The 24930-nt window shown below is 46.1% G+C and overlaps 2 protein-coding genes across 2 annotated transcripts in view; one reads left to right on the forward strand and one right to left on the reverse strand.

Annotated features, from left to right (window-relative positions):
• LOC103186647 (voltage-dependent calcium channel gamma-2 subunit) overlaps positions 1-3020 on the forward strand; it is a 5175-nt gene extending 2155 nt beyond the window's left edge. Inside the window, 5 exon segments of the mRNA XM_042341157.1 lie at positions 107-224; positions 1278-1361; positions 1775-1915; positions 2459-2764; positions 2767-3020. Of these exon segments, the coding sequence (XP_042197091.1) occupies positions 107-224; positions 1278-1361; positions 1775-1915; positions 2459-2764; positions 2767-2981 (864 nt within the window). The 3' untranslated portion in view covers positions 2982-3020.
• Positions 3021-7393: 4373 nt separating this feature from the next.
• The window catches only part of LOC103186620 (probable helicase with zinc finger domain), a 78658-nt gene continuing 61121 nt past the window's right edge, over positions 7394-24930 (reverse strand). The window contains exons 23-29 of the mRNA XM_007905777.2: positions 17329-17494; positions 15677-15756; positions 14701-15136; positions 13652-13901; positions 11864-12371; positions 8515-8770; positions 7394-7980 (exon numbers count right to left, since the gene is read on the reverse strand). Coding sequence (XP_007903968.1) covers positions 7688-7980; positions 8515-8770; positions 11864-12371; positions 13652-13901; positions 14701-15136; positions 15677-15756; positions 17329-17494 — 1989 coding nt within the window. The 3' untranslated portion in view covers positions 7394-7687. The remainder of the gene's footprint in view (positions 7981-8514; positions 8771-11863; positions 12372-13651; positions 13902-14700; positions 15137-15676; positions 15757-17328; positions 17495-24930) is intronic.

A 24930-nucleotide genomic window follows, 5' to 3' on the forward strand; every position in this document is an offset into this window, starting at 1 on the left:
TTGACAAATAAGAAAACAAAATAAGAAGTGGTATTGGGTGAATCGGGGAACTGCCCAACGTGGGGTTAAAGCAAAGCTTTGCACTGTGTTTGTGTGTCTCCCCCAGAGACCAGCGCTGATCAGCACAACATCTGGTCACAGCTGGAGTGAGCGGCCACTGGCATCAAGCTCAGCATCTGGCAGCTTGAGCCCCTTTTACGCAGAGGTGACAATCCGATGGTTCTGTGAGAGACACAGACACAACAACCGCCTCCGGCAGGCCTGAGCCAGTTCCATCCCACGTCAAAGTTTCCATCCAACTCATTAGCTTCAGCTCACTACGTAATGTTCAAAAACCCTGAACACACACACCCACACAGAGACACATACACACAGAGACACATACTCACACACAGTCTCACACACACTCACAAACAGACTCACACACACCCACACACACAGAGACACGCGCATATACACACACACACACACACACACACACACACACAAAACGCCATCGATGAGCTGAAAAACATCAGAGCCTCACAAACTCCTCAGCAAGAGTAACATAATTCTCATAATAATCCTTGCATTTTATATAGCGCTTTCACACGTCGTTGAGACGTCTCAAAGAGCTTCATGGGATACACTGTGAAGTGAATTGATGGTGTTTTTTGTTTGTGTGTGGACGAAATGTGGCAGCTAATTGCACACAGCAGCGTCCCACAAATAGTCGTGGATTGAGTGAGCAAATTATTATCCCTTTTGAAAGATTATTACACCAATCGAGTAGGTAAGCATAGGCGTGTGGAGTAAGCAAACTTGCCGGAGGTTTAGTCCCGCCAGGGAATTGATCCCGGATCCTCTCGCTTGCGAGGCAAGTGCTCTAACCAACATACTACAGGACTCCATATAACAGTCAGTGACATGGGGCGCTGGCCTGGGAATGTGGGGGGCGGAAGGGTGGAGGTGCAGAGAGGACACTGCTCGACAGATAAACAAACCACGTTTAAACCGGATTCAAAATAGTCCATCATATCCTTAAATTACTGCTAGTTTAATCTGTCAAATCATTTTGTTTTAGCATTTAAATGTGATGCTCGAGACTTTCCTCTCTCTCTGGTACCCACACATCTCTTTCTCTAACTGGTATCTAACTCTCTCTCCCTCTCTCTCTGTTTCTCTCTGGTTCCCACCCATCTCTTTCTCTCTGGTCCTCCACTCTCTCTCTTGCTCTATGCTGTGCATTCAGTTCCCGCTATATCCTGGCCGCAGATTACATATTGTCTTCCTGACAGGTACGTTCAAAGGAGTGTGCAAGAATATTGATCACTTCCCTGAGGATGCAGACTATGAACAGGACACAGCAGAATATTTACTGCGTAAGTCAGTCCGGAGAGAGATAATTCCTTACTTAAGGATGTTTTATTTTCCTGAGAAAAAGTATCAACGTGTTTGGGACCGAAATCTGAAGGGGAGCTAATAATAATATTAATAATAATCCTTGCATTTGATACAGAGCCTTATCATGTCTTCGAGACGTTTCAAAGCGCTTCACAGGATACACTGTGAAATCAATTGACCGTGTATTTTGTGGGCAAAACGCGGCAGCCAATTGTACACAGCAGCGTCCCACAAACAGTCGTAAATGTAAGGATAATTATTATTAATGATAATGTTTTGTGGGCAAAATAAACTACCCCAAGGCAATGTGATTCCTTTCTAACATATTCACATGATAAACGTCAAGCTGTTGGCGTGGATGCTGTGGTCCTGACTCAAAATCTCTCCGCAGGGATTGTCCGCTCGTCCAGTGTCTTTCCCATAATGAGTGTGGGTCTCCTGTTCTTCGGGGGTCTCTGTGTCGCTGCCAGTGAGTTCTACAAAAGCAAACACAATGTTGTCCTCAGCTCGGGCATCTTTTTCGTATCAGCAGGTTTGTGCATTTACTGGAGCTTCGACCATCCCCTTTCTGCCCCACCTTGCTCCCCCCCACCTCCCCCCCACCACACACACACACAAACATAGAGACACACACGCAAGTGCATATACAAAAAAACACACACACATACCAACACACACACAGCCTCAAACCCACTGCCCCGTCTTTCACACAAATTTAAATCTGATTTATAAAAACAGAGACAGGCAATAACATTGGTCTTTTGGCCTCGTTAGGATTCAGCTCTGCCTGACACAACAAGTCTCCTCTCCCTCTCTCTCTCCACTCACTGTAAAGGTCGCGGGTAAATGAGACGAGACAGACATGAATCTGTCACAGCGTTACAGAGATACAGTTATGTTTACAGTCTCTGCCTTAGACAAGCAACAAGAGGAGCCAGAGGAGCATTGCAGGTATCTTGTTAGGGCACAACTGAGACACTGCAGAGGGAGCTTTACTGTGTCTCTAACCCTGACCCAGGAGTGTGAATCTCTTTGCGAATCTTTCACTAAAGTCGTCTCTCATTCTCTCGCTCAGGTTTAAGCAACATCATAGGGATTATTGTCTACATATCGGCAAATGCCGGGGACCCTGGGCAAAGCGATTCCAAAAAGAACAATTACTCGTATGGATGGTCCTTTTATTTCGGGGCGCTGTCCTTTGTGATCGCTGAGACGGTGGGGGTGCTGGCGGTGCACATGTACATCGAGAAACACCGGCAGCTCAGAGTCACGTCCCGCACCGACCTGTTCAAGCGCTCGGTGCTCGCCCGCATCCCGAGCTACCGTTACCGCTTCCGGAGACGCTCGAGCTCCCGCTCCACCGAGCCCCGGTCCCGGGACGCCTCCCAGTGGGCGGCAAAGGCTACAGCGCGGCGACGCCATCCAGCGAGATCTCCATGTACACTCTGCCCAGAGACCCTGCCAAAGCCGTGCCCGGCCCCGGCCCCCGCCTCAGCTCCGAGAGAGACCCCAAGTTCCTGCAGGTCCACAACTGCCTTTCCAAAGACTCCAAGGATTCTGCCCAAGCGGCAGCCAACAGGCGGACCACACCCGTGTGACCGGCCGGAGGGCAGCGGGCACCGGGCACCGCCAACCAGACGCCGAGAGACTTGGCCGGCCACCCAAGCGCCGTGCACCGCTCGCAGGGAAGGTTCCGCCGTTTCTCAAGCCGGGGCTCAGGACAAAGAGAGAACAGTGACTGAGCCTGAGTCCGAGGGGTGGCTTTTACTTGCACAACTTCACAACAGAGACACAGAGAAAGAACAAACATCTCACTCGGGTTTGGGATCCACGGAAAATCCGTTCCCCTCCCCCTCCCTCCCCCCCCCCCCCACCGTGGAACTTCAGTGACACTGAAAGGTTTTTCTGTTTGCCCAAGAACAACTGGGCCAGACTTATCTCGTGTGTGCGTGTGTGTGTGTGGGTGGGGGGGGTGGTCTCAGCCCCCAGCAGTCGGGGTTCAGCCTGCTGTGACCTCTCTCCCCCCAGCTAAAGCGTGCATGCTTCCCACCCCCACCCCACTCACCACCACCCCCCTCTCCCCCCGCTACGACCCCCATCCCAGGGAGCGGGCGGTTTTATAAGTGCAAAGAAATGGACTCAATCCTCGCGTTAAATGCTTCATATTTTATTAACGTTCTGAATTAATAACTGCAGTTCAAATTAAAATAGTTCAGCTGCAACTTTAACAAAAAAAAGCACAGAATTAGCGATTAAACCTCACCGATTCATGTAAAATCGTAGTGGACGCGGAAATAAAGTCACCAGGATGAACTTTGATTTTTCTTAGCCTTATATTTAAATGTTTGGAGCAAAAGAGACTGAGGGGGAGAGTGGTGTCTCATCCTTGCATTTGATATAGCGCCTTATCACGTCATTGATACGTCTCAAAGCGCTTCACAGAATATATTGTGTAAAGTGGAGTGACTGTGTATTTTGTGGGCGAAACACGGCAGACAATTGCACATAGCAGAGTCCCCACAAACATCCGGGGATTGAGTGACCACATTTCCTAATTTTTTTTGGAGGGATTATTACTCCCAGAAAGCGATTCGACTACCAACTGGGTTCCTATTTGCTGCTAGGTAAACGGAGGTGTGTGGAGGAAGGAAACTTGCCTAAGGTTTCGTCCCTAAACTTGCCGAAAGAGTCCCCGCTTGCCCCTCTGTCCACTCCCAAGTGGATAGTCACTGGTTGGTTAAGTGAATCTGACAAGTGTAGGTTCGAGCCCTCACCAGGTGACTAGCAGCTAGGATTTCTCTATTACCTTGGTGGTGGCTGGAGGTGGCACTGAGCCTGCAAACCGAAAGAGAGAAACGTGCTCAATTATTCCTTCCTCTGGGAGGTGGGGCAGGTCGACAGATTGTCTCTCAATGTTAAATAACATTAAATAGAGACAATCGCAAAACACTTCTAAATCTGTCTGTCTACTTGGGGACTATCAGGTAATGAAATCTACACTTTCCCCGGCTCAGACATCTCACTGGGAGCGAGTGAGTTGAGATGTCACTGCTGTTAATAGCACATTGCTCTCCAGTGGCCACTAAAAAGGAAACGGATTGAGGGCACAGTGCCCTTGATTGGAGGCAAGTTCCTTCCCAATATCTCTCATACCCAGCCATGTGCGGGGCTGTGATGCCTCCTGGAAGTGTTTATGGAATTGCAGGCGTGGCATCTGGTGCTGGAACCTGCGTATTGAGCTCTGGGTCACTAGCCTGCGTGAGGGACACTATATAAATGCAAGTTGTTGTTATTTTATTGTTCTCCTGGTTGCAATAATCATTTTATTTGGGGGACTGCCGGTCAGTTTGGCAATTTGTTTTCAGCCTCATCTTGCTGCAATCCATTTCCACACGTCCTGTCCACACATCCATCTCAGCATGTCATCCTGTTTGAAACCTTTTCGAGTTTCTTTATTTCACCACCAACTTTTTACTGAAGACATTCTACACCTCCATTGTCCTTAGTTTACAGCCTCTTGTTCTGTTCTCTACCCGGCATGAAAAGTTCACATTTTCTGAAAGCTTTCAAACTCCTCTATCGAGCAATTACTGGGTGTATCCCCTCTCCCCAAAAACACCCTTCACCCCCCCCTCTACACACACCCTCTACACACACACACACACCGTGCTGTACAGTACAGCAGTAACTGGTTGTATGTAATTAGATTCTAAAGGAACAAGATCGTGTAGTGTAGACCATGATGAGCTGTTTCACCTGGTCCAGAACAGTAGAACTAGAGGACACGGCATGTGATTGAAGGGGGCGGGGAGGGGGGGGAATTCAAAACTAATCTGCAGAAACTGCTGGTGCCTTTCATATTGGGTGGGAAGAGGAAGGTTCCCATTCGTTGGTTCCACATCAGTCACTGGCAGAGCGAGGGGTGCAGGGCTGTGCTATAGCATGGGATCACTTATGTTCCTACACTGAAGCTCCTGCATACCTACCTCACTCCATCCACACTCCTGAGCTGAGGAAGCGGACTGATTGGCAGGGGGTTAGGAGATCACAGAGATAGGTAGGAGCAAGGACATAAGAGGGCTTTGAAGGTGAGGACCAGGATCTTGAACTGTATCCTCTGTGCGATGGGAAACCAATGGAGTCAGGTGAGGATGGAGGGTGATAGGGTCACAGAGTCTGGTACAGGAGAAGACACGGGCTGCAGAGTTGTGGATGATCTGCAGCCTGTGGAGGGAGGAGTTGGGGAGGCCGACAAGCAGGGACTTTGATAGTTGAGCCTGGATGTGATGAATCCATGGGCGAGGGTCTCAGCGGCCTGCGGTGAGAGACATTGGCGGAGACAGGCAATGTTGCGGAGATGGGGAAAGGCGGAGCGAGTCATGGCACGGATGTGGGGGAAGGATAATTGAGGATCAAACTGGACGCCGAGGTTCAGTATTTGCTCCGTGAGGTGTAGAGTGCATCCATGAAGGGTGATGCTATCAGGGCCCGAGGTATGACAGGAGCCAAGCAGGAGGGTCTCGGTCTTGTTGACATTAAACTGGAGAAAGTTAGCCCTCATCCAGAACAAGATGAAACATCTCATCATGGTCTACACTATCCCGTCCTTTTAGAATCTTAAAAATAGTAATCATGGTACTTGGAACATCCCAGCTCAATTGACATCCTGCAGGCTTGGCAGCCATCGCTGGCTTCTTCAAATAATAATAATCATCGCATTTGATATAGCGCCTTATCACGTCTTAAGACGTCTCAAAGCGCTTCACAGAATGTAGTGTAAAAGCGAGTTGACTGCATATTTTGTGGATGAAACGTGGCAGCCAATTGCACAAAGCAGTGTCCCACAAACAGTCGTGGATTGAGTGACCAAATTATTATTTATTTTTTAAGGGATTATTACCCCCAGAAAAGCGATCCACCAATCGATTTACAACCTACTACCAGGTGAACAGAGGCGTGTGGAATAAGGAAATCTACCCAGTGTTTTGCCCTGCCCAGGAATCAAACCCAGGTGCTCTCACTCGCGAGGCGAGTGCTCTAACCACTACTCTACAGGACTCCACAATAAAATACAATCAATATAAACTTGATCTGAATTTAAAAAAATACAAAGCAGGTTTTTTTTCACCAAAATATTTAATTAGTTGCTTTTTACGTACAATAAACAAAAATAGCTGAAATCGTAGCCAAAGGAAATTCAAAATGGACAAAATGTAATTCATGGTTCACTTTTCTGCACAGCTTTGTTTAATTAAATAGAGGGATTTTAAGCGCTGATGATCTGGAGTTGGCCACATGTGTGGCTCTGTGCTGGATGAGGCTCTCTCTACACAACAGAGAACGAGTCAAGGTTCCGAGAAAGAAAGGCCATGTTCCACGTTAGATATGACCCATAAGAAATCACAGCAATAGCTTAGCAACCGAAAGGTACAGTAGCCACAGACATTGGATGTGAGTGAATTTGTTTTAAATACCATATTCAATAATCACCTACACAAACAGAATGCAGGAACACTACAGGCTTTGTAATGTGCAACTTCAAACAGGAGCCCAAAATAAAGAGACCAGCTGTGAAAGTGTGTGAAGCCATCGCGCTTTCACAAGGTGCATCTCCATCATGGAAGAGAGCCGGTCCCTAACACGAGCTTCAGACACAAAACGCACTGAAGATGGAGTCACTGAAGTAACTGAGAGCTAGTGATGGTCTTGTGTTTCTCTCTCACAATGCTTTCTGCACATCCTTCCAAGACCTGCAATATTGTTAATGGGGCTCAATGCTCTCCTGAGCCACCACCCAGGATACTCGGTGCTGCTGGAGATTATTTGCTAAGGGAACTAGCGACAGTCACTTCACACTCAGTGTACCACGAAAAACTCAACAACACAGAAATAAAAAAGAACGTTGGTCTCTCCCACTACACCCCTCCCCTTCCCCAAAGTAACCCCCCTCCTCCCCCCCACCCACCCCTACCCACACACACACACACACACAAACCCGACCACAATTTCTGTCATTGTCAAAAAGAATAATCTGGTTGCGTCCGAGAGATGTGCAAATAAGCAGGGAATGAGAAGCTCTTGTAAAAAGAATCATTTTTCCAGAAACGACACCTTTCTACGTGTCCCAATATAGCATCTATATAAATATTTCTTTAAATATTTCTTTTTTTTTTTAAGTGCACGTAATAACATCTCGTTACAAAAAGAACGTCCCTAAAGTAAAGCGATTCTGTGCCTCGAAAGAAAAAAATAATGAAAAGTGCGTCTTTAAATGAAACCAACTGATCAAAATGTGCTACTTGGGTTATTGGAAATAAGAGTAGTAGCCACTGTCGTTCAAGGAGGACCTCTTACTCAGGTCCTGCAATATAGAAATAGGGTCCACAGGCTTCCTGTCTGGCTCGGAGGGGGACTGCAATCTCGCTTTCGGTGCTGCTCGAACAACGCTGGCGTAAGATACCAAGTGTTTGGCCTCTGAGCACTTGGGAGGGCTCTGGAAGTGCAGGGCTTTGGTCGGGGGTCCCGGAGGCGTGAGGACAGAACTGCTCCCATTACAGCTCGCGATCTCCTCGGCCTCGACACTTGGAGAGTTTTGTCCTAAAGAGAGGCAGAGAAAAAGTGTTTTTACTCTTAAACCCGAGGCCGTGCTGGAGCTTTCAGAGAGAACCAATGCTCGATTTTATCGTCAATTATAATTCTTACATTTGACACCCACTCTGAAACAATCACTTTGTGTGACCTCCCTCCCTGCCTGACTGCCTCCTTCCCTCCCTCCCTGCCTCCTTCCCTCCCTGGCTCCCTCCCTCCCTGCCTCCTTCCCTCCCTCCTTCAGCTGCCTCCTTTCACAACACAAACTATTTACAGAACAGGTAGCAGCCTGGTTCAGTTAGTGGCACTCTCTCTCTCTCTCTCTGCCCTGAGCCAAAAGGTAGTGGGTTTAAATTCCAGCAACCAGGGGCACGAGACCCACCCCCCCACACACACCAGCCCCCCCCACACACACCAGCCCCACCGCCTCCCCCACCACCCACCCACACACCAGCCCCCCCATACATAAGATTTCAGGATTACACAAATTAAATATAATTTCCCAAATAAAAACAATATTATGTCAGGCAAACAGGCAAATACCGGGTACAAGGTGCCCATTGTACAACACTCCTTCTGGACTTAAGGAAGGAGACTGGGCGCTGTAACAGCTGATGGGGTTGTATGTTTCTTCCTCTAGGTCTCCCACAGGCAGCTGTCCAGCAGCCACAGGAGACAGCCGCTGGCTTGGGCTGCAGTACGGACTCGGTCCCCTGCTGCTCTCTACAGATGACGCTTCCTGGGGGCTGGGGGCTGATTGCCTCTGGTATAGCGGCCGGCCAGATACTCTAACTTCAGACTGAAATAGCAAGATCAGCACAATCAGGGGCACGCATAAAAACAGACATTTTATAATCACTTCATACTGCAGCTCACTCTGCAGCATGTGTAAGAGGTATCACCACTAGCTTTAATATCCTGTCTCAGCAGCCAGCACTCCCAGCTCAGTGACAGCACAGATTAGAGACACAGTAAAGCTCCCTCTACACCGTGCGTCCACGCTCCCAGGTCAGGGTTAGTTACACAGTAAAACTCCCTGCACAGTCTCCATGTATATCACTCACATCCCAAGGAGCTGAAGAGATACAGGGTAAAGCTCCTTCTAAACCGCCCGTCCACACTCCCAGGTGAGCGACAGCACAGGTTAGATAGAGTAAACCTCTAACCTACACTGTGTGATAAAGCACTGCAAAACGGCTGTTTGTTTTGACCCTTCCACACGACTCAAGACAATCAAAGGTTGAACAGGTGCAGGTAATATGTCAAGTAGATCAGCTTTCTTAAAGGTTATGTGCTCTGTGCCTTGACCTTTTCAGAGAAGTGGAAGGGCTGAGGGACCACTGCTTGGCAGCCACAAACTCACTCGCTTTTTTCTCCTAAATCAGCAAAGGTCAAGAGTTCTAAAAAATATTTGTTCTGTGCTGTCAAAGCTCTGAAGCTTATCCCATGGTCTGTGCATCAGTGTGATCTGAACACGTTCTGCATTGTGAGCACTGGAATGCTCAGCACAAGCCTACCTTCATGCTGGTTCTGTTTGCCTCTTTAATAATAATAATACACGGACAGTGTAGAGGGAGCGTTACTGTGTCTCTAACCCTGACCTGGTAATGTAGACACACAGTGTAGAGGGAGCTTTACACAATGCAGTCCACAAAATATACAGTCAATCCACTTTACAGTATATTCTGTGAAGCGCTTTGAGACGTCTCAAAGACGTGATAAGGCACTATATCAAATGCAAGGATTATTATTATTATTGAATCTGTCGCTGACCTGGGAGTGCTGGCTGCTGAGGCTGGATACTTATCACGTTGTTGAGACGTCTCAAAGCACTTCACAGGATGTACTGTAAAGTGGATTGACTGTATTTTGTGGGCGAAACGTGGCAAACAGTTGCACACGAGCTGGAAAATACAGAGAAACATTCTTGCAGACAACAATGGCCAGCAGGGGATGGGTGTGCAGGAAGCCCCTGGGTCTTGTGGTTCCGCATCCCAAAGCAGAGAGGCCCTGGACAGAGACACCGTCCGTCACTAAGGGGTAACACACAGTCAGCAGTGAGACCAATTTGCTCTTTATTTGGTCCAAAAAAAATCTTGAAATTGGTTTAATTATTCCATACTGATTCATTTTCAAGCAAGACAGTGGATGAGAATTGGAAAGTAATTGGAAGATTGCTGTCTGTCTGAAAATATATGAGCAAATTAACATAATTAAGGCTGCTGTTCAGTATCTTCAGAACCAGCTGTCACAATAAGCATATTTTGCATTAAAGCAAATGTCCTGCCGACAAACCATTACAGACAGTTCATCCACAAAATATAGTCAATTCACTTTACAGTATATTCTGTGAAGCACTTTGAGACGTCTAGAAGACATGATACGGCGCCATATCAAATGCAAAGATTATTATGTTTATGCATCCCATAGCAAACACTAACGGTATTTAGCACAAAATGTGATCTGCATTCCTGGAAGTTACAAGCCTCCCTCCTGGACCATCACACTGTTATTGGTGTGTGGTTTGGTCCTCCTGACATGAAAGATTCTATTTAAATGCAATTTGTTGTTGTTATTGTTACAGTTCACCACCCCCCACCACCCACCTCCAGGAGGATAGGATCCAGGTAGAACATTAAAGTGGAAAGCATCCTGTGACAGACAAGTACGTGGCAGTACTTGACATCTCTAATCTCAGTCCCAAGTGGGAAAGATGCCATGTGAGCGCAGTCAGGTTAACTAAACAAACACACCATGATGTGTGAATAAGAACTAGCAGCCTGACGCTGTGTAAACGTGGGTGTGATTAATGTGCAATTTTAATCTAGTTTCTAGGTGAAACAAAAGGAAGGCACCTGCTGCCAGCATAACAGCAGCTTCAGTGGCTTGGCACAAGGTGGCCAGCGTGCCAGGGTTGGCACCTGTAGTGGTTTCTGTCTGTCTGTGAACATTAACCTCCGTACGCGGCAGTATGTCTACACTCAGTCAGAGTGTACAGGACCAAAAATAGCCTCACAGTTTGTACAATAGAATTTTTCTTTGTACTCCAGATTCCCAAAATAATGGATCTCAAAACTATTAACATCATTATTATTATTATTATATGCAAGTTGTTTTTTTTGTAGTGAAAAACAAACAGCAAATGACAAAAGTTTGACTTTATACAGTTGGGAACTTGGTATCCAAAGCCCTTCTTGAATTTAACCACGAAACTAACGCCTTTTGATTTGAGACAGAGCAGAATTTGGGGAGTCGCTTTAATACCATATTAATTTGGAATGCAGCTCTCTTTATGAACTGCGGAAAACTGCGTAATGCTGGCTTCTTCTGACTTACAAGCCTCTGACGTTACTCTAATTGCGCTGTCAAAAGCTTAAGGTTCTCTTTCACGTGAAGCAGTTTACAAACTTAATCCACATGCTACACAGCACAGCAGCCAGGTACATCATTTCGAAAAGTCAATTTATTCAGATCTTCCAGAATTAGCAGCTGCTCGAAACGCACCCCGGGTGTCGGGAGCCCTGAGGAGAAGCTAATGCTCTAAGTCAGCCTCAACTTTCAGCTCCGAACCAATGGCCTTTCTCTGTTAAGTGAGTACCAACAAGCTCATATATCCACCTCAAACTTTGTTCAACTCAGATATCAGCAGCCACTGGCTTTCTCATCAGCACCATTACCTGTCTGGGTTGGTGGCTAGAGCCAGGGCTGGGACAGGGACCTGTGGCCACATTTCAAATGACTTCCCACTGCAACATGTGAAGAAACGCCGCAGGTTTTTTCAATATAATTTCTCCCCAAAAACACAGAACCTTTAACATTTGAGAAACATTCACTCCAAGTCAGGAGCTGAGCTGAACATGGGATTGACCTGCAAGAGGAGAGCAGTACATACCTCACTGACTGCTTGAAACGACTTGGGGCTGAGGCCGGATCGGTAGGATCTGTCTGACTGCTGCTGGTAGTGGAGACTGGGATAGGCCTCACTGTTTAACACTGAGGAGCTGGTGTTGGGGCTGGGCCCCAGAGGTTCCAGTGTGTGATCGTCCAACCCCTCCGGAGAGTGAGGCCTCCTGTAGTCCTCTAAGCTGTCCGGAGAGTGTGGCCTCCTGTATTGATGCTGGAGAGGAGTGTGGGAGCACTGGCTGTAGTCCGCGAATGGAGGGGGCTGCACGTGGAAAGGGTGGCAGCTGTTTGGGGGCAGTTCTGCCGAGGGAAAGGGATAAAGGCCATGCTGGGGGTATTTCCGAGGGTCTTTCATAATCTGGTCGCAGAAGTGGGGCATGTTCTGTGGAGCCGTGCTGTGGAGCTGCGTTTGGCAATACTGAAGGAGTCGAGATTGAGGAGGAATCTCTGAGAGTTCAGGGCTCAGAGGCAGGTTCCAGGCTGAAGGCTGCTCTGTGCTGAGGTACAAGATAATAAAAACCTTGTAAGCTTAACATGTACAAGTAAAATACAGCAGGCAGGCAATGTGTACATGAAAAATCTAGTCTAAAGACTGCATTCAAAAGCGAGAGGACCAGGGTTCGATTCCCGGGCAGGGCAAAACATTAAGCAAGTTTCCTAACACCACACACCTCGGGGGTAATAATAATAATGATCCTTGCATTTGATATAGCGCTTTTCACGTCGGGAGGACGTCCCAAAGCACATCACAGAACACACTGTAGAGTGAATTGACTGTATATTTGTGGGCGAACGCGGCAGCCAATTGCGCACAGCAATGTCCCACAAACAGCCGTAGATTGAAAATGACCAATTTATTATTGTTTTTGTTTTTTTGGAGGGATTATTATTAGGCTCTGTGTGGAGTAAGGAAACTTGCCCAAGGTTTCGCCCTGCCTGGAATTGAACTCAGGTCTCTCACTTGCAAAGCGAGTGCTCTAACCACTGAGCTACAGGACTCCGGGTAATCGGAACCCAGTTATTAGTTGGTTGGTGGATCACTCTCCGGGGGTAATAATAATAAAAATAAATAGTAAAATTAATTTGATCAGTCAATCCACAACCGTTCATGGGACACTGCTGTGAGCAATTGGCTGACGCGATTTGCCCACAAAGTCACCGCACTTTACAGTATATTCTGTGTATCACTTTGGGACGTCTCAACGACGTGATAAAGTGCCATATCAAATGCAAGGATTATCATTACTATAACAATAACTTGTATTTATATAACACCTTGCAGATGCGCGGTCGAAGAGGAGGGTCTTGAGATGTGCCTTGAAGGAGGCAAGGGAGGGAGCGAGGTGAAGGGACTGTGGGATGGAGTTTCATAGGGTAGGGACAGAGAGGCAAAAGGCCTGACCCCTGTTGGTGGAGCCTGCTGAGCAGAGGGATTACACAGGGATGTACTGACGTAGGAATAAAACAGGCTTGGAAAGCAACAGAGAGCCCCTGCTCCCATCCACAGCATGCTGTGGTCAGGTACAGGTCCTGCTCTCTGTTCCACACAGAGTGAGCTCTTGGTCCCAGCAGTAACACATAACAGAAGTAGAGATCAGAGTGCGTCTCCACATGGGGGAAAGTCAGACAATGAGTCAGACCCTCTCTCTCACATTTCCATCAGCTGGACAGAGTGCCGTGACTTGAAGCCTGGGAGTACGTTAGCAGCCTGGTTATTACACATGGCTTGGAAAGTTCTGGGAGGGAGTGGGGAATGCAATCCTGGGAGCACACTTACCTCTTGTGAGGGAATATTGGGATGTCTCCGTACAATTCCCCCATCTGGCTATAGGGAGACTGCAGGCTGAACTTGGAGGTGCGGTACTCCTGGAGCAGGGCTTTATGGGCGTTGGAGGAATGTAGAGCAATGCCGCAGCTCACCAGCTCGTGTACTGGGTGTGAGGAGCCGTGCTCAGTCCACTGACCCAGTCTGGAATGGAATCGGTTTGTCTTCTGCACATCTGCCTTCAGCAAGGAATTGGCTGTTCCTAGTAATAGAGACCTCGTCACCTCGGTTGCCAAATAATGATCACAATATATAAGAACATAGGTACAGGAGAAGGCCATTCAGCCCCTCGAGCCTGTTCCGGCATTCTATAAGATCATGGCTGATCTGTACCTCAACCCTAACCCACCCTTGTCCCATATCCCTTGATACCTTGACCTCACAAAAATCTATCCAACTCAACCTTGAAAATTTGAAGGGATCCAATATAAATAGCACCTTCAACACCGAAAATTAGGTCCTGGATCGAGTTCAACCAATTAGATCTCAGCTTCACTTGGTGAAGCACTTTATTTTCATTCATATCTTCCCTCCCTCCCTGCCCTCCACCCCTCCTAATCCCAATCCCCACCTCGGGGGAAATTCCTTGACTATCCAGCACCTTGGGATGATTTTCCCGTCATAAAAGGTGCTATAGAAATGTAATTTGTTGTTGTTGATTGTCTGTTCTAATTTATAATTGCTCTACAGTCCCACTGGCCCTTACTCCCTCTCATGTTGGGAGGACATCCCAAGGCGCTGGACAGTCAAGGATTTGCTCCCCGAGGTGGGAGCTGGGATTAGGAGGGGTGGAGGGCAGGAAGAAATGAATGACCCTCTCAGACCTTTCTATTCCCCTCCCTCCTGTGAAGGTCTAACTTCCTCTTGAATGCATCGCCACTCTCTAATTCAACAAGGGTTTCAGTTCATCTTGTGTGCACATGTCCTTGGCTCGTCGAGGAGAACTTTTGGAAGGGATTTAACACCTGCTTCAGTGATAGCATTTAGGGTTAGAGACTTACCCAAGAGTGCTTGCCCATGAAAGATCCGGTCACCATCAGCAGCATGAAGGAAGTGGAGGCGCTGGGCTGCGTGGTGTTTGGAGAGGTTGGTCAGGCTCGACGTTGAGGCTGGGAACTGGTGATGGAGCCCGAGGTGTGGGGAGAGTTGGCTTCGGCTGCTGTTCTCAAACGTAGGGGGCAGTGAAGTCTGGGTCTGGACGTAACGATCGTGTCCTGAAAGTTGTCCAGGAGAAAGCTGAGGGATAGAGAAGCGTTTCTGAGGACTACCCAGATTCTGGTGGCTAAAGGGTCTGTTGGACGGCTGAATGCTTTGCAAGCAGAAGCTTTGTTGTGAAGTGTACATCTGCTCGTGAACGTGATGGTGGCTGGGGCTGTACTTGACAGTGGAGCCCATGTTCATGGAATGGTCAGAAAACCACACCGCTCCAGCTTGTACCTGAAAGCGAGGAGGGGAAAAAAACAGGAAATCACACGGAGGTGCTCAGAGAGGGAGAGAGAACAGACTCCCTGGGGAGATGGAGTTAGCAGAAAGTGTCGTAAGTTTCAAGAACAAATTAGATAGATTTCTATTAGAAAATAATATCTGGGGATACAGTGTATAATCAAGCGATTGCCACAATGGTGGAAGGTGAACTGAATGGACCTTGGTCTTCTTTCGATAGCAAAATTCTTATGTTCTTATCCATGTGCATCCCTGAGGGGAATAGCCATAGCAACATGCATTAAAATAGGAGCAGACAAACAACTTACTTTTAGTCCTTTCCCAGGCAATGAGAAGTGCTGGTCTGACCTGGGCTCAGTAGTGACACCAGTTGAGAATCAGAGGACGTGGCACATGCTAACATGTGGTCGACCTAAAAGCCACACTTCCCCGGCATAATTATTTTCCTAACCCACGGCCGGGAAACAGAACCAGGTAGCTTCTCCTCCGCCTTTCATGTTAAGCAGGATTTACAAGTTAAACATGCAAAGCTACCTTTTCTCTCACATCAGTGTTCTTTCTGCCCGGAGCCCAAAACGAACCCACATCCGATCGGGATGTCATTCTTTCTCTACCTGAAAGTGAGGCATAAAAATACGTCAAGAAAAAGTGTCTGTTCACCACATTTTCAACTAGCTACACTTTCAGCTGGACTGACTGCTGCAGACAGGAAATCACGGTGTTTGGTTTCTCACAGCTGCACGTATTACGTCTCTGATCAGCAGATACAAGTTGACTCTTTCTGCCTCTAGAGCTCTTCCACAAATAATGAATGGAAGTTCTCCTTCCACTTACCAACTGGTGTTTGAGCCCAGAATGCTGGGACTCAATTTAAAGAGAGTGTGATACAGTGACTGGAAACTGATGGGTGGGGATTCTAGAGTTCGGATGGTTCACCCAAACCTCTGATGATCTTCCCAATGAGAAGGGATCATTTGCTGATAGCTTGGTCTAGTCATTGCAATGACTGCTTTATGCACAAAACACAAGCCTTTCTGATTTTTTGCCTCAAGCCAGAGATGTTTGAGTGTGGGCTTCTGTGGGCTTCACTGTGATGATGTACCTACTTCAAATATGGTCATCACATTTGGGCAAATTGGTGACAGGATAAACTGGCCAGCACCTGCTGGATGCTATCAGCTCAATAGGCAAAAAGACCAATGTATTTTCTCAATTGGGACATTTAAAAGGGAGATAACAATAATAAATTGGTCATTTTCAATCTACGACTGTTTGTGGGACATTGCTATGCGCAATTGGCTGCCTAGTTCACCCACAAATATACAGTCAATTCACTTTACAGTATATTCTGTGAAGCACTTTGGGACGTCCTCCCGACGTGAAAAGCGCTATATCAAATGCAAGGATTATTAAGGATTATTATTTAGATAGATGGAGACTTGGGAAGTAAGGGTGTTAAGGCGGTTGGGGGGAAAAAAGGAGGTAAATGAAATTAAGGATCTGCCATGTTGAAATAAATTGGTGTAGCTGGCCTGATGGGTTGACTGAGCTCTTGCCATGGTCTAACAGCAATATGATTTGATAATTCCCATGAAATCCCCTCAGACCAGTGGTCCAAACACTCATTGCCTCACTATTAAAAAAAAACTTCTGACTAATTTCAGACAAATTACGTTTCCATAGAAATTAACGTACCCAAAGTCTGGTGTAAAGCTTTTTCATTTGAATGGTAAAGGTGTCCTTGCAATTGACAGGTGAATACGTATAGACTACTTTATTAACGCCATGACTCAGAGTCAGCTCTCAACCAAACTGAAACAAAGACTTACATTTTTCATGAAAGTGGCATATAATATACGTATATATATATAAATTTAAGAGACTCAGAATCAATATGCAATACACCAAAAGGCACTCTTCAATCGAAACTGATTTATCCACATGCCCAAGAAAATAAAAAGCACATTGCCAACGAACACAGCATCATCTTGAACAACGCCATGACAAACATCCAAGGCCTGCCGATGACTCCAGGGAGAGAGAGAGTGTGCATCCCATTCCAACAATCTATGTGTAGGTGGGATGAATGGAATTCGCAGCTTGGTTTGGAGACTTAAGCGTGGTGGGCACCTAACCTGTAAAAGGGAACCCACCCAGCGGGTGTGTGGTTTCCAGCCATTACCCACCAGATTTGCTGTGCTCCAGATCCTGGGATGATGTGTCCACACTGTAGGGCCCGGGAGAAAGGCGACCGTGGGGCTGTAACAGGCTGAGATTGTAGGCCACGGTCGCCTGCCGAGCCACCAGCCTCGGGTCTAAAGCCAAGCGGTTCTGGTATCCTGACCAGGTTACCTAAAGAGTTAGAACAGACGAGGTAAATAACCAGGGCATTTTCTCTCCAAGTCTAACACATTCTCTGTGCACCTTTATTATTTAAGCGCTCTGAGACACTGCCCCGCGTGAAGCGCACTATATAAATGCAAGTTGTTGTTGTTAAGCTGACACCTGTACCAAAAGCACCTCCATATTACCTAGGCTGAATTTTCTAAAATAAAGCAATGGATAAACTAAATGTTCACCAATACAAGACCATCAACACCATCTGATACAAATTTATTACGATTATCGACTGTTTAAGGAGACTGTTCAAAGACCATGACAGCCAACATAATGTGGGCAATGTGGTCTCTACATTCAATGTCCTTCAAGAAACGCTATCTGGTGGGTCTGTGAGGTCAACGGCAAGCGAGGGGTTAGAACCAGGAAACAGTGTCATCACCCACCACAGTCTCCACTCACAATTGTATTGCCCACAAAATACACAGTCACTACACTTTACAGTATATTCTGTGAAGCGCTTTGAGACGTCTTGAAGACGTGATAGGGCGCTATATCAAATGCAAGGATTATTTATTAGATTATTATTATCATCTCCAACCTCAATCCCCTTGCCCACAGCCCATTCTCGTGTGCCCTGATCATAGGGACAAAACGTAGTGTCCAGCAGTCTTCATCACATCAAGTGGGAGGAGGAGAAAGAGAGAGAGAGGAAGTGAGAGAGCATTAACACCTGCAGACTGTAGTGCGGGATAAATGGATGAGTGGCACCAAAAAAAGTCACGTCGCTAGGAAACGGGCTGCTTTTAAATGCTGAAATATTAATGCATCCGATAAGGCAAAACGAGTTTTCACAGATGGCTGAACAAAGTCTATTGAGATAGAAGTGAAATAGCTCTGGATCCGAATTGCTTTCAGTAATGTATTGCTCACAGTGGATGAAAGGCATTTGAGTACAGAACGATGACAGGAACTGCAAAATAGCAATTTCATCTTAATATCTGAAAAAAATTGATACAGACAGCCAATAGAGATGCTAACGAGCAAAATGCTTGAAGTCCACCTAAAGTGACATTTCCCCATCTGCTGATCAGTTCAATCACACTGGGGAGCATCTGCAAACTCACTCCAGGAGAGGGTTGTTCCACAGCTACCAGGGGCCACTTACAAAGACAATGGTTGTAGAGTCCTGTTGCTCAGTGGTAAGAGAACTCGCCTGACAAACGAGAGGACCCAGATTCGATTCCCGTGTGGGGCAAAACCTTAGGTGAGTTTCCTTACTCCACATGCCTTTGTTTACCAGCAGTAAGTAGGAACCCGTCGTTAGTTGATTGGCAGATCGCTTTCCAGGGCATAATAATCCCTCCAAATTTTTTTTAAAAATGTGGTCACTCAATCCACGACTGTTTGTGGAACACTGCTGTGCGCAATTGGCTGCTGTGTTTCACCCACAAAATACACAGACAATCCACTTTACAGTATATTCTGTGAAGAGCTCAAAGATGTGATGGGACACTATCCTGCACGCAAGGCGCTATATAAATGCAAATTGCTGTTGTTATAAGGCTCTATATCAAATGCAAGGATTATTATTATTATTGTGCAGCAGGAAGGGCTGCAAAATGGGTTACATTGAATAAAGTTTTAGAAATAGGATCCAACTTAGAGAGTGAGATATGAGATATTGATTTCAATGTGTGCATCCAACTGTGGGGCTGGCAAGCTGTTGCTCCAAGATCGAGGCATGTTCCTGCACAGCCCGGAGATATTTTGCGACATTTCTTCGTGGGATTTCATAATCAGGAAATCCGAAGGGAGACTCCCTCTGGTAACTAGAAATGGGTCGGTCCAACTCGAGGGAACCCAACTCTGAAAATGATCCCACTGAAGCAGAGTTCCTGGGAATTATTGCCACAAAATTAATTTCTTAATTAAGAGATATTAATCATCCTTGCATTTGATATAACATCTTACCACGTCGTTGAGACATCTCAAGCGCTTCACGGGATATACTGTAAAGCAGATTGACTGTATATTTTGTGGGCAAAACAATACAGATACAGAATAACTACAGAATGGACCTAGTTATTGCAGAAGAGTGGTAGAGCCTCGGTCAGGAGCAACAACAGTTTGGGAGCATGTAAAGAGGAAACCTGGAACTCACTTTAAAGAGCTGTCAGAACAGAGCTGAATTCCTTATTTCAGACGGAAATAACTCCCTCTCTAGCACATTGTTTCCCTCTCACTGCGTTTGCACACGTATCCTGCAGGCCTGTGGCGATACAGCCCACACTGCAGTTGATGAGGTTGAATGCACTGGCATAAGCAAATCAGCACAGCGGTTCTCCTCACAGAGGCACGGCAGGGTTTAGAGCATTAACGCAGACAGGAATCAATGCTTACCCCACTCGTGGATCACAACCCGCAGGGATGTTTCCAAGTTCCCACAGATTAGCAGTCTGATGTGATCAGTTAGCAGAGAAGCGAGGCTAGACTCTGGAATGGGAGTCACACTGAAACACTGATGCTCTGTGACTCTAAAGCATGGTTTTGAAGGCAACACGAAGATAGGAACAGGAGTAGGTTATTCAGCCCCTCGAGCCCGTTCCACCATTCTATTAGATCGTGGCTGATCTGTACCTCAACTCCAGATGGAGTGGCAAACCAGTGTGTGCTGAGGCAGCTGGACAAATGCACACAGGCTTAGGCATGAAGGGCAAGTGTGAAGGGCTGACAAGAGGAAGTATTTCTTTGCACAGAGGAGAAGTCAACAGCTGGAAAAGGTTTTCCAGGATAGGTGGTCAAGGTTCTTGGACTCATTTAACGAACAGCTTAATGCTGTAATGAGAAAATGGGAGCACAGAGGAGCCCCTACTGGTGAGAGGCAAGCCAAAAATGAGAAGCATCACATTTGAAGTTACCATTTATTCTAGCTCTAAATAACTATAATATAATCTCCATCATTGGCAACAGTCACAGCAGGCTCAAAATGCCCAGCCCAGACATGAAGCCAAATGAACCAGCGATTGTCTAGTGAGGATTAACTGGCACTTGACCTTCTCCCTGCATTCAGTTAATCAGATATTGTCTGTGGAGCCAGAGATTAGAGCCCACTCTTCCAATGACTTTAGGACTGGCTACTGCTGTGCATTCAGAACTTAAAGCTCCTCCCTTGAGGGCTTCATTGTGTTCTTCAGGTAACATCTGTTGCACACGAGAGCACGACTCAAACAGATGCATGTACTTAGCACAGCTCAGACCAGCTCAGGCTTGCATTACAGTCCCATAACACAGGGAGAACTGCCTACAAGTGACTCAGTGGTTAGAGCACTCGCCTCACAAGCGAGAGACCTGGGTTCGATTCCCGGGCAGGGTGAAACATTGGGCAAGCTTCCTTACTCCATACTCCTCTGGTCACTTAGCAGTAAGTAGGAACCCAATTGTTAGTCAATTAGCAGATCACTTTTCCAGGGATAATAATCCTTTCAAAATAATAATAATTTGGTCACTCTATCCAAGACTGTTTGTGGGACACTGCTGTGCAGAATTGGCTACCGCATTTCATCCACAAAATACAGTCAATTCACTTTACAGTATATTCTGTGAAGCACTTTGAGACGTCTTGAAGATATGCGGAACACCCATAAACACCTAGAGTTATGCACAACATTACACAGCACACGTCAACAGTCACATTACTTTTTTTTAACAAAAATAAGAAACTAAAATTTTGGGGGGAACAGAAGATTTTAGGCTCATTGAGGAATTGGTGCAACAAGGCAGCAAGGCTACTAGCTATGTGATGACTATGGGGCGGTAATGCAAGTGTTAAATGCAAATTGAAACACAACTTACAAGAATTCAACATCAAATACTTTAAATTCTTTCACCTTCATCTCTTTATCCTTGGCACCACAGGTATTGAGTACGTGTGAAGCGGAAGGAACACATGTACAGTTGGATGAACATGGTGAGAGTACAAGAGCGAATTAAATAATAATAATAATCCTTGCATTTGATATAGCGCCTTATCATGTCGTTGAGAAGTCTCAAAGCGCTTCAAAGAATATATTGTAAAATGGGTTGACTGTATACTATATTTTGTGGTCGAAAATTGGGCACAGCGGTATCCCACAAACAGTCAACCACGGAGCGAGGGAGGAGCGAGGCTGCACCAAGAGATGGTACAAATATCAGCTGTACGGCACATTGTATCTCAGCCTTTTATTCTTTCCTTAAAATTTGTAAGATTTACTTTCTACGGGTCTGTGAAATAAATTTCCCCAACTCCTCTTCAAATCCGAATTTATTTTTAGGCGCTACGCCAAAGAGCATTTACAAAATACCATTGAAAGGGCAAACTGGCGGCCAAAAATTGTCGACACTTCAGGCTAGGGAGAGTCCACATCCCAGTTATTGACTGACAATTGCACTCTGGCTTCCCTCAGGGAGGACCGAATCAGTCTTGTGTGTGGGACACAGCAATTAGCCAAGCTGGCAGGCACCTGGGAACAGGGCTGTCTCCCCCGCCCTCTGTCTCCCCGGAGCGAACATATCAAGGTGGGGAGGGGAGTAAAAAACGGAGCCGAACAGAGTAATTCTAAACATTTAAAAACCACATTGCTATTCTTTTCATAGTTATTGCATTAAAATTCTACTTTATGCTCCTGCTTGCTGTAACTTTCCACCCCAAATAGACAAAGACTCGGAAGAGCGAGCTAACCAAGCTTTTGACGATTGTAGTCTTAAGGTTAACGTTTCCTTTAGCAAAGCCTGGAGCACATCAAGTCAAAGGCACTGCCCTTGAGTGTCTGCTATACTCTGTGGTGTGCCCAATATGCTTAATGCAACAAATCCATGTTAAACTATTTCCTTCCTCCTTCCTCAGTGCTGCCAGCATGAGCCATTGTGAGACGACCTGTGGTGGGAGATAATGGGGGAATTAAGTATTGCTGTTATTAGTTACAGATGTTGAGATCAGTATTGCAAAGCAATTACTGGACGGAGGGAACACAGAAAAAACTACTTCCTGCCTGCAGATCTATTCGCTGGACTGGGCTCAGAGATTTCCATAAAACTGGATGATGCCCACCAGGTAATACAAAAAGCACTGGGCAAACTGCACACACGTGTTGCAGGGCAAAGAGTTACCTTTGAGGAACGTGCATAAACACCTGGAGTTACGCACAGCATTCAACAGCACATGTCAACATTCACATTACATTGATGACAGCACAGCCCAGGACCTGGAAGGGCAGACCAGTCACTGGGAGCAGGGAGTCATCCCACTCAGCTCCTGTTAACCCTGCAGCCAAAGCCCTCATGTGTAGGGTGGTCCTAGCTGGACAAGCAGCGGGAAAGCTTGCCAGAATATCAATGGCAAGCTATGACGTTTTAGCTGGTCAGACTTCAGCAGTTACCTGAACACACACTCTGGGGTTCCCAAGCCTTGGTTCCTGCCAACCTGTGCCTAATACTTTCCAGAATTAAATAAGCATCCCTTCAGGGAGAGAGAGCATTCCATTCCAACAATCTAGCTCTGGAATTTATAATAATATAATAATAATCCTTGTATTTGATATAGCACCTTATCAAGTCTTCAAAGCGCTTCACAGAATTTACTGTAAAGTGTAGTGACTGTGTATTTTGGGGGCGAAACACGGCAGCCAATTGCACACAGCAGTGTCCCACAAACAGACATGGAGTGAGTGACCAAATTATTATTTTTGTTTTGAAGGGATTATTACCCCCGGAAAGCGATCCGCCAATCGACTAATAACAGGGTTCCTACTTACTGCTAAGTAAACTGAGGAAAAATACCTGAAGCCACAGCTACTGATGTTGTTGCTAATACGTGGCTGTCAGCAATAGAGCAGGGCTTTCTCTTTTTCTATATAAACTGATGCTAGCAGGAATTTTAAAACGTGTAGGTGGGCTGCATGGAATTTTCAGTTTGGTTTGGAGACTCTTAAGCACGGTGATGGGTTTCTGCATGTGTCAGACGCCTGGTTGGCCAAAAATACAATTTAAAAAAAAGAAAATAAGAATTTTGGGGGAACAGGAGGAGATTTTAGGCTTGTTTATCCCAGTTCACACATTCTCCACACATCCTCACCACATCCCCGCAGTCAGTCACTCTCAGGAACATATCCTTTTCTACCACTCAATTCAATGCTCTTCCCTTGTAACTTACTCCACACGTCAATCACCTTAACACCTTCCTGCTAAAGTGCAAGCCTTGGGATTTCAGCTCTTTGACGGATGAACATATTTGACTGTGAACGTTTGTCACAAAAGCCCTGAACAGTTTTCAACTCAATTTCAGTCAGTTCAAGGTCCTCTCTTTACCAAAGAGAAAATATCCGATTGCCTTACTGCTCTTACATACTCAAGGACAACACAAAGTCTCATCTAAGAAAATGTGACCCGCACTACACAGAGGGCTGCAGATAGGGTTGACCAAATCTATAATGCCTTTTCATTCCTCTATGTGTGTCTGTGTCTCTCTCTCTGTCTCTCTCTCTCTAAGCAGCCCAGAACCTGGTTTTCCTTTGTACTGTAGCCAAGCTCTGGGCTGATTAATTCTTAGCCCCCACCCCAGTTCAGATGCCCTGACAGTATTGCCTCCTGATGTGAAGACGTGATATAAATGCATATTGTATTAAAAACAGCAATTTAAGGTTTTTTTAAAAAGTGAAAGACAAACTGAAGTACTAACTTTCACTGGAACAAATCCAGGAGCCTCACCCAGATATAGGATCTTTTATCGACCATCACAGTCTCTTCTCCACCAACTTAATTTCCTGAGGGAAACTTGTGCAGAAATACTCTGATCCTCAAAAGCAACCAAATCAACAAGCAGAATATTTTCCCAGGCCCATATCACACTTATTCAACCTTAGCCAAAGACATTCCTCCCCCAACCCCAAAACCCCATCAACAGCCTCAACCCCAACCATCATACCCCAGAAATCAGCCTTTTATGGATATTTATAAACATTACCCAATGGGAGCCAATTCAATGTCTAATATCACTTGATTTAAATTCTCCCTTGACACTTAATGTTAATTGGCCCAGTGTCCTGCTCAACCGTAACAGGTTTGATTCCTGGGCGGGGCAAAACAATAGGCAAGTTTCCTTACTCCACACACCTGTCTATCTGGTAGTAAGTAGAAACCCAGGGGTAATAATCCCTTAAAAATATAATAATAATTTGGTCACTCAATCCACGACTCTTTGTAGGGCACTGTTGTGCACAATTGGCTGCCGCTTTTTGCCCACAACTTTCACAGTATATTCTGTGAAGCGCTTTGAGATGTCTCAACTACATGATAAGGGGCTACATCAAATGCGAGGATTATTATTGTTATTATGATTATAACTGTGATGAGTGGTCTACCCTGTGGCTGTTCCTGAGAGGGAGTTAGGCAGTGAGTTGGTGCACTCCAGC

This window comes from Callorhinchus milii, unplaced genomic scaffold (genome assembly GCF_018977255.1).
Source record: "Callorhinchus milii isolate IMCB2004 unplaced genomic scaffold, IMCB_Cmil_1.0 Scaffold16, whole genome shotgun sequence".
In the NCBI taxonomy this organism is placed as follows: domain Eukaryota; kingdom Metazoa; phylum Chordata; class Chondrichthyes; order Chimaeriformes; family Callorhinchidae; genus Callorhinchus; species Callorhinchus milii.